The sequence below is a fragment of the Ambystoma mexicanum genome, chromosome 3q (assembly GCF_040938575.1).
Source record: "Ambystoma mexicanum isolate Mex_15411 chromosome 3q, UKY_AmexF1_1, whole genome shotgun sequence".
Classification (NCBI taxonomy): domain Eukaryota; kingdom Metazoa; phylum Chordata; class Amphibia; order Caudata; family Ambystomatidae; genus Ambystoma; species Ambystoma mexicanum.
The window spans coordinates 240,459,358-240,472,631 of NC_090926.1; the positions used below are offsets into that span (position 1 = coordinate 240,459,358).

At 44.3% G+C, this 13,274-nt stretch overlaps 1 protein-coding gene across 1 annotated transcript in view; it reads left to right on the forward strand.

The window, feature by feature from the left end:
• LOC138582387 (keratin, type II cytoskeletal 5-like) overlaps positions 1-11,394 on the forward strand; it is a 29,516-nt gene extending 18,122 nt beyond the window's left edge. Inside the window, exons 8-9 of the mRNA XM_069653652.1 lie at positions 9,898-9,932; positions 10,039-11,394. Of these exons, the coding sequence (XP_069509753.1) occupies positions 9,898-9,932; positions 10,039-10,340 (337 nt within the window). The 3' untranslated portion in view covers positions 10,341-11,394. The remainder of the gene's footprint in view (positions 1-9,897; positions 9,933-10,038) is intronic.
• The last annotated feature ends 1,880 nt before the right edge of the window (positions 11,395-13,274 follow it).

Sequence of the window (13,274 nt, forward strand, 5' to 3'; positions counted from 1 at the left end):
AGTGTCAAGATTTTTTCATTGATTGAGTATAAGACTGCTTTCCCAAATCCTCCTTCCTGGCTAGAGGATGAATCCATGCAGTAATGCTTTGTAAAAGTGTGGATGATAGACCAAGTGGCTGCCGTAGAAATGCCTTTTATTGGCATCCCTCTATGAAGAGGGGAAGATGTTGCCATGACCCTTGTAGAATGGGCTCTTAGGAACTTCAGGGGGATAATTCCAGGCCTGTAGCACTCTGAAATAGCAACAATTATCCATCTTGACAGAGTTTGTTTAGTAACCGGAAGTCCCAGTTTATGATCAGTGCACCCAATGAAAAGCTGGTCCTGTTGACGTATCTTCATCATCTGCAAAAGCTCAAAGTCCTTCTGCGATCAAGCAACCTTTCCTCTTCCTTGCCAAGGTGAGGGGGCGGATAGAAAGTTGGAAGCATAGTTTCCTGGGATAAATGGAAATCCGACAACATTTTTGGCAAAAAAGAAGGTTTAACCCTCTTATCCTTGTAAACATTGGTAAATGGAGGCTTGGTAGATGGGGCCTGTTACTCACCTAACCTGCAGGCTGATGTTAATGCAACTAACAGAATGGTTTTAAATGTTAGCAGTCTTAATGGACATGAGTGGAGTAGCTGAAAAGGAACACACATCAGAAATTTCAATACCAGATTAAGATCCCAAATTATGATTTGAAAAGGTGTGGGAGGGAACACATTAGTGAGCTCTTTAAGAAATTGTATAATTAATGGTATTTTAAAATTGGATACCTCTTCCGAGGTGCGCGTAAAGATTGAAAGCACTGCCAAGTATCCTTTAATGGTCCCAATACGGAGCCCAGATTAGACAAATGTAACAAAAAAGACAATGCCATAGGTTATTGCATTGAAAAGGGTTCACATCCTTTTCTTTACACCAGCTGCAGAATTTGTTCAAATGGCAGATGTATAAGGATTTTCTTGCTGGCATTCTGGTCGAAAGCAAAATCTCCATTACATTGTCTGGGAGGTCTCAAACCTTATATCTCAACCTCTCAGAAACCATGCATGAAGTTTGAGTGTCCTGACCTCTGGATGGTTAACCCAACCCTCCTCTTTTGCGAGAAGGTCCTCTCTTTGTGGAAGACTTATTGAAGGGCAGATGGACATGTCCAGAAGGTCTGGGTACCATGTCCTCCTGGCCCAAACTGAAGCAATTAGGATCATGCATTTCCAAAACGTTCTCAACCTCCTGATCAGGTGATGAATGATGGGACTGAAGGAAACACATACAGGAGTGCAAACTCCCAGTCCACTCCGAACGTTTCTCCAAGAGATCCTCTTGTGGGAAATTCCCTGCAGCAGAACTATTTGCACTCCGATTGGCACTGGTCATGAACAGGTCTAGATGAGGGGTTCCCCAAAGGGTGAAAATCTCAAGAAGGACTTTCTGAGCTAGTTCCCACTCGTGGGAGACTGTGCTCTGCCTATTCAGAGTGACCGCCACCGTGTTCTCCTCTCCTGAACTGCTGATAGGGAAACCCCTTCTTGAAGTGCCCAGATACCAGAGCTGCATTGCCTCTCTGCACAGTGATAGTGACCCTACATCTTCTCTCCTGTTGAGGTAGTACATGGCCATTGTGTTGTCTGTCATTTTTCTTTCCCCGTCACGAGGTCAGAAAGGCCTTCAGCGCTAGTCTGATTGCCCTCATCTCCAAAAGGTTGATGTGTAGTTTGGACTGTGATAGAGACCAACGGCTGCTGACTGTTAGATTGTTGGCGTGGGCTCCCCACCCTGTGTGTGAGGCATCCGTAACTACTGTTATCTCCGGCCATGGTTGCCAAAAAGGTTCTCGCTTCAGAATATTATCCTCGCAGGCCCACCTCAGAAGATCCTTTGCGACCCTGTTTGGAACCTGAAGTAGATGACACTAAAGTGAGTTCCCATCAGCATCGATTCATTCTTGTTTTAATCTATTTGACTAAATTATACTTAATTAATACCTGCTGGGAACTCACTTTAGTGTCATGTACTTTCTCCATTTCCCATCAAAAATGGAGAAATTCCATTAGTGGTATATGGAACCTGAAGTAGGTCTAACATCTGGCCCGAGAATTGAGGCCACTTTGTCCTGAGAGCCCATTGAAGGGATCCCATTCTCAGGTGAGCCTCTGGTACCAGGAAAATGCAGGATGCCATAAGGCTGAGCAACCTCAAAGTCGAAGGCCGGAAGACGTTGGCCACTCTGGAATTTGGTGACCATCTGCAGAATGTGTTGGGCCCTCATTTCTGGCTGCAAGGCTTTTCCCAAGGATGCATCAAGGACTGCTCTGATGAATTGGAGTCTATGAGATGGTATCATGTGGGACGTCTTGTAATTGAGGGAGAAGTTCAGTCTGTGGAGAGAGTGGCAGGTAATGCTGAGATGTTCCAGATCCTGTTTGGGAGACTGAGCCCTGATCAAAAAAATCGCCCCGGTAGGGGTAGGTGTGAATCCCCTCTCCTGAGACTCGCTGCCACCACTCCATCAACTTGATGAAAACCCTTGGGTTGGAGGTCAGCCCAAATGGCAGAACTCGAAACTGATAATGAGAACAGCCAACTGCGAACCTCCAGTACATTCTGTGCTTGCAATGGATCAGCACATGAAAGTAAGCATCCTGAAGGTCCAATGACTCCATCCAATCCTGAAGCTGGAGGGCCTAAAGGATCTGAAAAAGTGTAACCATTTTTAACTTGTCCTTTCTGGGGAACTTGTTCAAGCATCTCAAGTCCAACATGGGTCTCAATCCTCTGTCCTTCTTGAGGATTAGGAAATAGGGAGAGTACCACCCTTTGTTCCTCTCCATCACGGGTACTAGTTCTATAGCACATATCTCTAGCAGGCTCAACATTTCCTGCACAAGGAACAGATTTGGAACCTTGAATGAGTGGCTCTCCTGTGGATGGTCCTGAGGCCTCTTTAGAAATCGAAGTCAGTAACCCTGGGCTCCTGTTTCTAAAACCCATGCATCTGAAGTAATGCCTCACCATTCTTTCAGATGCAGTGAGAGTCTGCCTCCCGCTGGGGTCTTGTGGGTCAAGGCCTCAGAGAGGTTTGGAGGCGGCTGAAGCAGTAGCTGATGGTAAAGTAGCAGTTGCTTGGGTGGGCTTGCCACCTCTCCCTTGTCCACCACAAGGGAAACTTCTCTGGCCCCTTTTCAATAGCCAGTCCTCTCGCTCTTCCAACTGAGGAGCAGAAGCGAAAGGACTTACCCCTCCAGGATGATACACTGGGATGAGAAGATTGTGGCTGTCTGTTGGCAGCTCCAAGGGATTTGGGCGCTGCATTTGAGGTCTGCAGCTTCTCTAAACTTTCGTCAGCTGTGCTGCCAAACAGCTGGGTGCCGTCAAAGATCATGTTGAGGAGCCTGGACTGCATGTCCAGTGCAAAACCTGAATTTCTCAACCATGCAACTCTGCATATTACTGTGCTTACCGCCATGGCTCTGCTGATGCTATCAGCTGAGTCAAATCCTAATTGTAGAGAATCACACTTAGCCTCCTTGCCGTCTCTTACAATGCTTAGGAAGCCTACTTCCTCTTCCCCTTCGGGAATATGGTCAGCCGTCATAGCTACATAGTCCCACAGGGTGAATATGAATTTTGCTAAAGCACAAGTGGAATTTGCAGACTTGAGTGCCATGCTTCTAGCAGAAAATTCCTTTCTTGCCCAAGTGTCAAAATGCTTATCATCTGGGGGGATGGTGGTGGTATGCAGTCTGTTTGGAGGTTGACATCACTGCATGACGAACTAGGCTTTCAGGTGTTGGGTGTTTTGACAGTTAGCCAGGGTCGCTACTAGGTGGTCTATATTTTTTGTGAGGTTTTTTTTCACCACTGTGATCGACTCAGGAACCTCCCAATTGCCAAAACCCTTTTCTGGAGAGCACCATTAAAAGGAGGTATGGGATGCTTTTGTGGACCTTTATCCAGAATATCTGATATGATATATTATATTTGTATCGCACCCATACACAAGTGATTCAGAGCGCAAAGAGGCAAGGGAGGGGAGCAAGGGAGGACAAAACAACAATCTTACTAGGCCCAGTGACATTGTGGAAGAGGGGAAGTGCGAGGGGAAGGGGACGAGTGGAAAAGTGCACAACACGTGATAGAACAAACACAGGTAGTGCATCAAGCAGGTGGTAAGAGCAAGAATAAGGTGTAGACAACGGTGTCTAATAAGTGCAGGGGGACTGTAGGGTAGCAGATACAGACACAAGTGCAAGGGTTGCCAGGAGGCAGTGAAGGTGTGCAGTTGGATGGGCAGGGATCTGGGCCCAAAATCAGAGGGTAACCAGGGGCCCAGGTGCCAAGCAGACAGTTCAGAAGGGGAGAAGAAGAGAGAAGGCAGAAGCAAGGGTGCTTCCGGAACCGAAGATGGTTCTCCTCAAGTTTCAGAGAGGCAGGGAGGCTATTTCAGAGGGAGGCCCCAGCTGAGGAAAGAGATCTACTCCCAACTCGTTGCTTCGAGAAGCAACTGACCCTGAGGGAGTTGGAGGTGGAGGAGCGAAGAGTTTGAGTAGGAAGTTATTTAAGGCGGGGGAGTTGAAGGTATTGTGGACACAGGTCCCAGAAAGTCTTGTGGATAATGCAAAGGGTCTTGAATTGTATCCTTGCAGCCACTGGGAGCCAATGAACAGATTTCAGGACTGGAGAGATATGATCCCAGGGCTTAAGGCCAAGGACAAGTCTCGCAGTTCTTTTTTGGATGAGCTGCAGAGGGCATAGAGTGGTTGCAGGCAGGTTTAGAAAGAGGCTGCTGCAATAGTCTAGCCTAGAGAGTACCAGAGCTCTAGAGACAGTGAGCTTCTGGAGGAAGGGGAGGAAAGGAAGAATACCTCTGAGGAGCTTCAGTTGGTCGTTTGACTTTTTTGTGACATCAGAGATGTGTGGAGAGAAGGAAAGCGTGGAGTCGAAGATGACCCTAAGGTTCTTAGCCTCGCATGTGGGAGCAGGAAGAGGGCCAAGGGAGGCCGGCCAGAGAGTGATAGGAAAGGAGGATGTAGGTACCCCATTGAGGAGGATCACTGTCTTACTGCCATTAAGGGAGAGGCCATTGGTGGCACACCACTTCTGGATTGCAGACAGACAATCAGAGATGAGAGAGGGAGAAGAGGTGGCAGAGGGGAGCCTGAAAACAAGTTGGGTGTCATCCGCATAGCACCGAAAGTTTGAGCAGAGAACAGCAATGCAGTATGCGAGCAGTGCCAGGTATTGCTGGAAAAGCCAGGAAGAGAGGTTAGACCCCTGGGGAACACCACAGCTAGAAAGTGAGATACAGGAAAGGAAGGACCCAAGTTGGACCTCGGAGGGTCGGTTGGAGAGGAAGGAGGTCAGCCAGACCAGGGTCTGATCAGTGATACCCAGGTTATCACTGAGATGATTGAGCAGGATGACATGTTTGACCATGTCAAAGGCAGAAGAAAGCTTGAGTAGGATGAGGACAGATGGGATCATCAAGTAGGACTACTGTCCGACTGACTACTATCTGTTAGGTCGTCTTTCTGAAATGGTGGAGCAAGTCTGCCCCATCCCAGAAAGTCAATGACTCTAGTCATCAGATACCTATAAGAGGCATCAGCATGGTCTGACAGATCCGACTTGCCAAATTCCATCTCAGATAAATTATCGACCCCACTAGTTGATTGCAAATTTTCATGCAAATCCTTTAGCCTGCATTCTTTTAAAACAAGACTTTCTGGGAAGTTACGTGTGCTTAATTCCAATCGAAATGGGGGAGTATTGTGGCCTGAAGGTTTGTATTCCTCATAAATTGAGGATAAAGACTTAAAGAAATCTTTCTTTGGTAGTGGTTTAGATGATTTCTGAATTTCCTTAGACTTTGAAGGTAAAGGTGTCAATGGTTTTGCCAAAGGCATCAATGATCTCGACACGAACAGTGTTGACGACTTTGATGTCAAAGGCATCGAGGATGTTGATGCTAAAGGCACCAACGTCTTTGGTGACTTTACTGCCGATCTTATCTTCGACGGAGCCCTCAAAGGGCTTGACCCTCGACTCGAAAGAATCTTTGGCGATTTCTCATTGTGTCCAGATGTCGAAGGATCCCGAGGGGTCTCCAGCTTACATCCCGGGCTCGAGGGCTGTCTGCCTTAGGTGGCTCGACAGGAGCATGGCTTTTAACCTTCTCCTTCGAGGGGGTCGGAGCCTCTCTCTCAAAGATTTTCAGCATTACCTGCCTGAGTAGAGGATTTAGTTGGACAGGTTATACTCCTCTCCGGAGAGGAATCAGATGAACTCGAAGTGGCCGTACATAATGCCTTTTCTTCAACTTCCTCAAAGATGATGAGGAATTATGGGACCTGTTCCTGGAGCGCGAGCATTTTTTTGATCTTTTCCTTCAAGGGGAGTTGCCTCTCGACTTGTCAGATGATCGTTTCTTCTATGGAGTAATTGAAAGGGATTTAGTAGGGACCTACTCACCGCTAGTTTCCCTTTATGCTCTTTTCAAGCCTTACCAGTCATCGACTGATAGGATTCACAGTCCGCTGTCCCATGCTGGATGCCAACTCACCAGAGACACACCCGATAAGGGTCTGTGAGGGACATCTTAGCGCCGTAGTTGTAGCACTATTTTAACCCGTTCTTTGGGTTTGAAGCTGCTGAAGACAAGGCCATTGTACTCGAAGAACGTTTTCTCACAGAAAAAACAGAAGCGCGTCATAATTCTTGGAGCATTAGCTATCGCAGAAAAACAAAACTGAAAATACAGGCGCTGCGCATGCTATATATACCGACAATGATTTTGATTCAGGGATGGAAGTCCTCGAGGGACATCAAGTCGAGTCAAAACAGCACCCTGTGTCAAAAGAAATTCCAAAGCAGCTGAAGCTGGAAGATATATCATAAGATGGGGAATACATGGGATGACACAATCCATTTGAAATAGGAACTTCCAGAACATATTCAGAGGTTGTGTTCACGGCCTGTGGGCAGGGATAGAATAACAGTTACATGATGCCCCGAAAGTGAACTCAAAGTCAGTGGGGTTGGCCATGGAAGGCACAGCACTGGTGTGCCTGTTCTGCAGTTCACAGCAGCAATTGTTGTAGCATGGTAAACACAGGCGAGGAACGTGGGGGGCAGTAGGTGAGTCTCGAATTTGCACTCACTTTTCATCGAGAAGGGTGAAGTCTAGGTATGGGTACCACTGGCGGGAGTACATTATGCCACTTTGAACAGGGTAGGTGCTTTGAAACTACTACAGTGGTGATTTGGCAAAGTATAAAAGCATTTTGGCATAACATAAAATTGTCAACTGGGAGTATCATCAATATTAAGGCAAGGAAGAGGTGACATGCGCTTTCCACCTTTGATCAATGCATCATGCATTTTCACGGATTTGAGTGCAGTCTGTAAGCTTTTTTTGCTTTGAGTGTTGCAGTGAATACCAGTGCTAGGAAGAGAAGTGGAGGGGGCACCATTTCCCTTAGAGTTGATAAACCAAACTTCTGTTTTAAAGCCAATTGGCTTTAGAATACTGGTGGTCAATTATGCTTCAGCCGAGAATTGGTAGTGTCCCAGGGCCAGATAATGCTCATGTTTCTTGGTGGTACACAGCTAGAGAAATGTGTCTGGGTAAGAAAAATATTGGCTTTTCTGAGGCTGGACCAGGGATAGAAATTAGACAGAGTATCCTATGGGATTTTCAAACATGGCCTCACAACAGACAGAAATAAACCAGTGTTGCCAATATTCCTTTTCCCTTGGAGTCTATTGTGTCAACGATATGTGCTTTTGGAGTCCACGTTGTGTGAATTCGAGATGCAGTTCTGTATACTGAAGTGTGACGTGAAATGTTTTGTAAATACTGCCGAACCTAAACCAGGAGGGTACATCAGGAGTAATGTGTGTTGTCTTGGATGCGAGACAAGCAGAGCAATACAGATTCTAATCCCGGTATTGAGCTGTAAAAAAAAAAGATGAATTAATTCAAACAAATTATACAATGGCAACTTGCCTGGTCCCTGATTGCGTCTTTTAATATTACATCATATCTCTCTCTGCCTGCTGAGGAGAGTAGCAGAGCTGGAAAAGAAACTCCTATGTCTTCTGTCTTTCATACCATAGTGCTACTTTTTTCTTTGACTACTGCAATGCCATGTTTTCTAAAACGTCATTAGCTAGTATTGAGCTACACAGCACACAAATGTTAATAATTGTTCGGATTTTTGTTTGAATTACGGATCAAATATTTCTCCCACGTCAAAATATTTGTTTCCAGTGAAAAGGTTGCTGCCAGAAAAAAGTCAGTTTTCACAATAAACTGCGGCAAAAAGGCTGCGGTGTGACCCGGTAAAAGTGTCTCCATTATACTGCACAAGGGGGTAGGGGCTTATGAGGGTACCTACGGCTCCCCCTGAATGGTATAATGGGTCCGGGGGTTTGCGGGGGTGCCGTGATTTTTTGTAAAAAGGAGCCTTTTTGGGGCCGGTTTTTTCAGATGAAACCCAAATATTACAGTGCTTACAGATTTTCCAGCATATATGCATTTTGTTTTTCCTGTGTCCAATTGTTGTTACAATCCTTACTTAGAATCCATTAATAAACCAATATCCTTGCACTTAGGACTCGTTTTCATAAGCACGTGTAACATTTCTCGCCCACAAGGGTTTTCTTTTGCATGCTTTTTTTTTTATAGTTCCCACTCCCACTGAAGCTGAGATCACTGCAGTTCTCTATTTCTGGTGATCTCGTTGACATTTTTACACTAAGCCATTTGTGTTATTTTACAGTATTGTGTTGAGTTTATTTGCAGAAAGTAAACAATTACATTGTGTTCCTCACCAAAGTTGCTTGTAAGGACACAGAAAAGATGCCTTTTAGTACTGGAGGGTACTTAACTAGCACCAGTCATCGCCTCGAAAGAACAATATACTTTATCAGGTCATGTAACCAGCGAACTTCATAACCCAGTTACACAAACTGAGATAACTTCCTGAAGTTACAATATCAAAAATTGGTTCAGGTCCATCGTCTCACAAGTGCCAACACAAACCCGAGCCACACTTCTCCAGCAGGAAAACATGCATAGTGCGAACACTAAGGTTAAGAGTTTGTCTTAAATTGAGCAATGAATATGTTCCTTATCAGATATCCCTAGTGTAAAGATACATTCCTCAGCAACATCTTGGCACAAGAGGTTCCCGCAACAAAGAAAAACATACATATTCAGTTGTTTTTGTCGTTTTGCTTTGTTGGTATTAGACTTCCAGACTGCTTGCCGTTCTAGTGGATGTGAATAGCTGGAAGGTTTTAAAAAATAAAACCAGACCACACACCATATAAAACTGTTCCTCGTGCAAGACTGATGACGTTTGAAATCCCTAGGACATCACTGTGGTTCAAATGCTACACCCCTCTCCAAAATGAGACATCTCTGAATTGGACTATTTATTCTACCCACTTTATTGTCTTTTTTGAAGCCAACCCCATCTTCTCCTTACAATGCATTCACATTGACATATTTTCGGAAATGGCATCTTAAAACATCTGTGGACATTCGCATAACTTTTTACCAAGACACTGCAAACACATGTTTTAGTCCTGTTATCTAGATATCTCAAACCTTCTTCAAACAGTTTCACATGTTATGTTTTCAATTCCAATCCCTCATGTCTCTTTTTTCATGTGGACTTTTGTTGTTGATTTCATTTCCATGGCTTTGCTCTTCTGATTTCCTGAGTTCCCCATGTCCCTGTATCCAATGGGGTTGCTTCCCTTTCCTTATTGCTGTGCCCTTTTCAAAATCAACCAATTTGTCCTTCCCATTTCCCCTTTGCTCACGTGTATTTGTGATATGAACATACTGCAAAATGCTAGGATTAACAACTATTTCCATTCTACTTGTCCTATACAGGTTTGCAGGAGAAGGAGTTGGCCATGTAAACATCTGTACGTAACTTGTTCTTATCTATATTTCAACAATACGAGTTCTGTTGTTTCTGCTTCAGTTGAACAGCATTTTCAGCTTATTTCTAAATACAATTTTGTTTTACAGCCGTGGTTAGCTCTAGCAGTGGATATGGAGTAGGTGGAGGACTAGGAGGTGGACATGGACAAGGCTTCGGAGGTGGACAAGGCGCTGGGCACGGCTTTGGAGGAGGTCATGGAGGTGGAGACTTCAGCTCTGGAAGTGGAAGAATTGGAGGAGGAGGATTCAGTTCTGGAGGCGGATACAGCTCAGGAGGATTTAGCTCTGGGGGTGGTTTCGGTTCTGGAGGACACAGCTCTGGAGGCGGCGGAGGCTCAAGTGTCAAAATTGTATCAACAACCTCGTCTCAAAGATCCAGAAAGTATTAATACGAGGAGCCAAGATCCCAAAGTCTACAACGCTCTGATGAGAACAGCAGTTTCAACAGGCATCACATGCACAAAGATGAGGACAATGATGTAACTGGATTACATATAATGAGAAATGTGGAATAGTGCATAAATCCCTTTTCGCCTCTTCAAGTAAATTAGCCAAGTGATGTCAATCACATCTATTCTATTCCCTCTGTCTTCCGTTGTCATTAGAGAGCATTTCCTTAATTCATCAATTTCTTGCATGGGCATGTTTTCCATGATTGTTCCAAACATTCCACAAATAATAAAATAAGCCAACTCCCTTGATGAAGAACAGCCCAATATTGCAGGACTTGAAAGAAAGAAACATTACCTTTGGCAAATCAAGCAAGGGTTCCACCACCTAAATGAGGTGCACGTGGGTGGGGAAGAAATTATAACAAAATGCGTTGTCCCCTCTTTTGATTTCGTCGATGCTTTCTGCGAAGCTGGTGATGTACTATTTCGATAGATTATTTGGTGCTTCATCTGTCACATCCTAGACCCTCACACTGAAGTGGACTGCAATCCTCTCTGGTGAACCAGTCCATACACACACTTTCAATTGCATATGTTGCTGCAGTCAAGAGACAGTCTAACGTTTCTAGAATCTTTTCATGTTCTGTGTGTCTAGCTTCACCCTGTACAGCATATTCGACAAGGCAGTTATTTTATAGGCAAAAGTGGGCACGTCAATGGTCGTAAAGGTAGCGTTAGTGTTTCAAACAGACTGTTGTGTATTAATTTGAAATCAAAGAATTGAGAAATTCACTTTGCAAATACATATAACTGGACCGTTGTATCAAGAATGGTTTATGCAACGTGCATTTCAACCGAAAGTGCAGGAAAAGGAACATTTGCTTCTCTGTAAAAATACTGTCATTTCTGATGTAAAAAATATTTCTTTCTTCACTATTATATGTTGCACACTTTTCGGGGTCCGTCAATGCACTGGTTTACTATATTACTTGCTCTGTACACACTCTATTGCCTTTCATGAATGGCTTTCAATAAACTATTATTCAATCAACTTGATTTGCTAAAATATCGCCACGCTTTGCTTGTATTTCACGTATTCAATTGATATTGAAAACCCTCCAAAATACATTATGTATTTATCATTGCCTCTTATATAGCACAAGCTTGTTTGGAGGGTTTGAAAACATTCATTAGCCTATTCCGAGGAACTGAGAACACCCGCTCACACTCAGGTGACTGAATGTTGTGCATCTATGATAGGAGCAGTTGGGTCACCTAGAGGTGTGCATACCCAGATGAGGTTCTGCCTTACAGCGTTCACATTAAGTGGCCACAACTATTTAGTCTGTCATTTCTACAACGAACTCAATGCTTAGGGATCATAATTAGATTACAGCTTTCCCTGCCTTCCCCCCAACTTCTCCTCCACTGCTTTCAACACTTTTTAAGCTATAGGACTTTGTGAACTTCTCTTTTTGTGCAGTACACCACGTTTTGCTAATAATGCATTTTCACCTTGCTTTCGCATGGTGAATCTTGCCAGGCACAGGCTAATTCTGCCCTTTATTTCCCACCCTAAGCCTTCTTCATGCCAAACGAATATTCCCAAAGAAACACTAGCTTTTCTGGCAAAACAACACACATATTTCTAGCCTGAGCCCCAGATATTGTGTGCACCCTTCAACTACCCAAAGGACACCTTTTTCCGATATTAGAGTCCTATTTCTTTTAGCGAAGCACAATGGAACAAAGACTGAAGACCAATTCTCACATAACAGGGTAGGTGTTAGACATTTACAAGTCTCCTCCCGTTTAAAACTTGTAGAATCTGTGAGGCACGAAGACAGCCTTGATACTGCTTGTTCTCCAGTAGAGAAGCATAGCCTGTTCCAGAGAAACTCAGTTGAGGGACATCGGACAAAGAAAGTCATGAGGGTGACATGCAAAATAAGCTGTACAGTTCCACTCCAATTTCTTTTTATTCCATTCATTTAGGATTTCTGCAGAGTGAAAAATCAATTTTATCTGACTCAAAATGCTTCCACAGCGGTGTGGTGGGGGGCAACAGAAGAAAATATGGAGGGTTAATGAGTGATAAAAGATTAGCTAGACATGGCTAGTGTTCTCAGCCTCATTGGTCGAATTCGGCAATTGATCTGAATACCGAGCTTCTTCAGCATCTAAGGTCCTCATTTTGGACTGGCTGTAATTGGAGTCTAGCCATTCTTGTGCATGGTTGATTCAAGGCAGCACGTGTTCCATAGGACTCCGATGTTGGATTGATAACAGATCGGGGCGATGAGCTATGGGTAGGGTTGATTCAGCACGGGAGCTTTCATGTACTGGTGTTAGGTTTCTACATGACTCTTAAAATCCAATTTTAACTTCCATTAGGTAGAGCATTGAATATGTAGGACATGGAAGATATAGAGGAGGTACTTGCAGAGTGGTCTGTCCGTGCATTGGTCGGTTTAATTTGGACACAGGTTTAATTGAATTCAAATGCAGCTCTTTGAAAACCAGTTGGAGGTACTGCAAATAAAACAGGCCAACGAAGTATCTAGCTGCATCTTAGATAAATCACCATGAGTAAAAAAACAGCCATCTGTTAGGGCATTATAACCTGAACGTTTTTTAATTTGTATTAAATAACATGGTGTTGGTAATTCTGCCCCTGAAAGGGGGCTTTGCTGATCAAACCCGCTTTTATGAAGTGCCCCCTGCTAAAAGCATAGTGCATCCATGTGACTCAGCTGGGAATGTCTCTTGGCTTTCCCAGTCCCTTGCCCCTTGCCTATAGTGGCAGCAAAGCAGGTTCAGCGGGCCTCTGTGCAGTCAGTACAGACTAATGGAGCCAAACTCTAAGCAGGCAAAGGGATGGGCTGTATAGTCCTCATTCCACAAAAGGATAACAGTGTGTCTCAAAAGGGC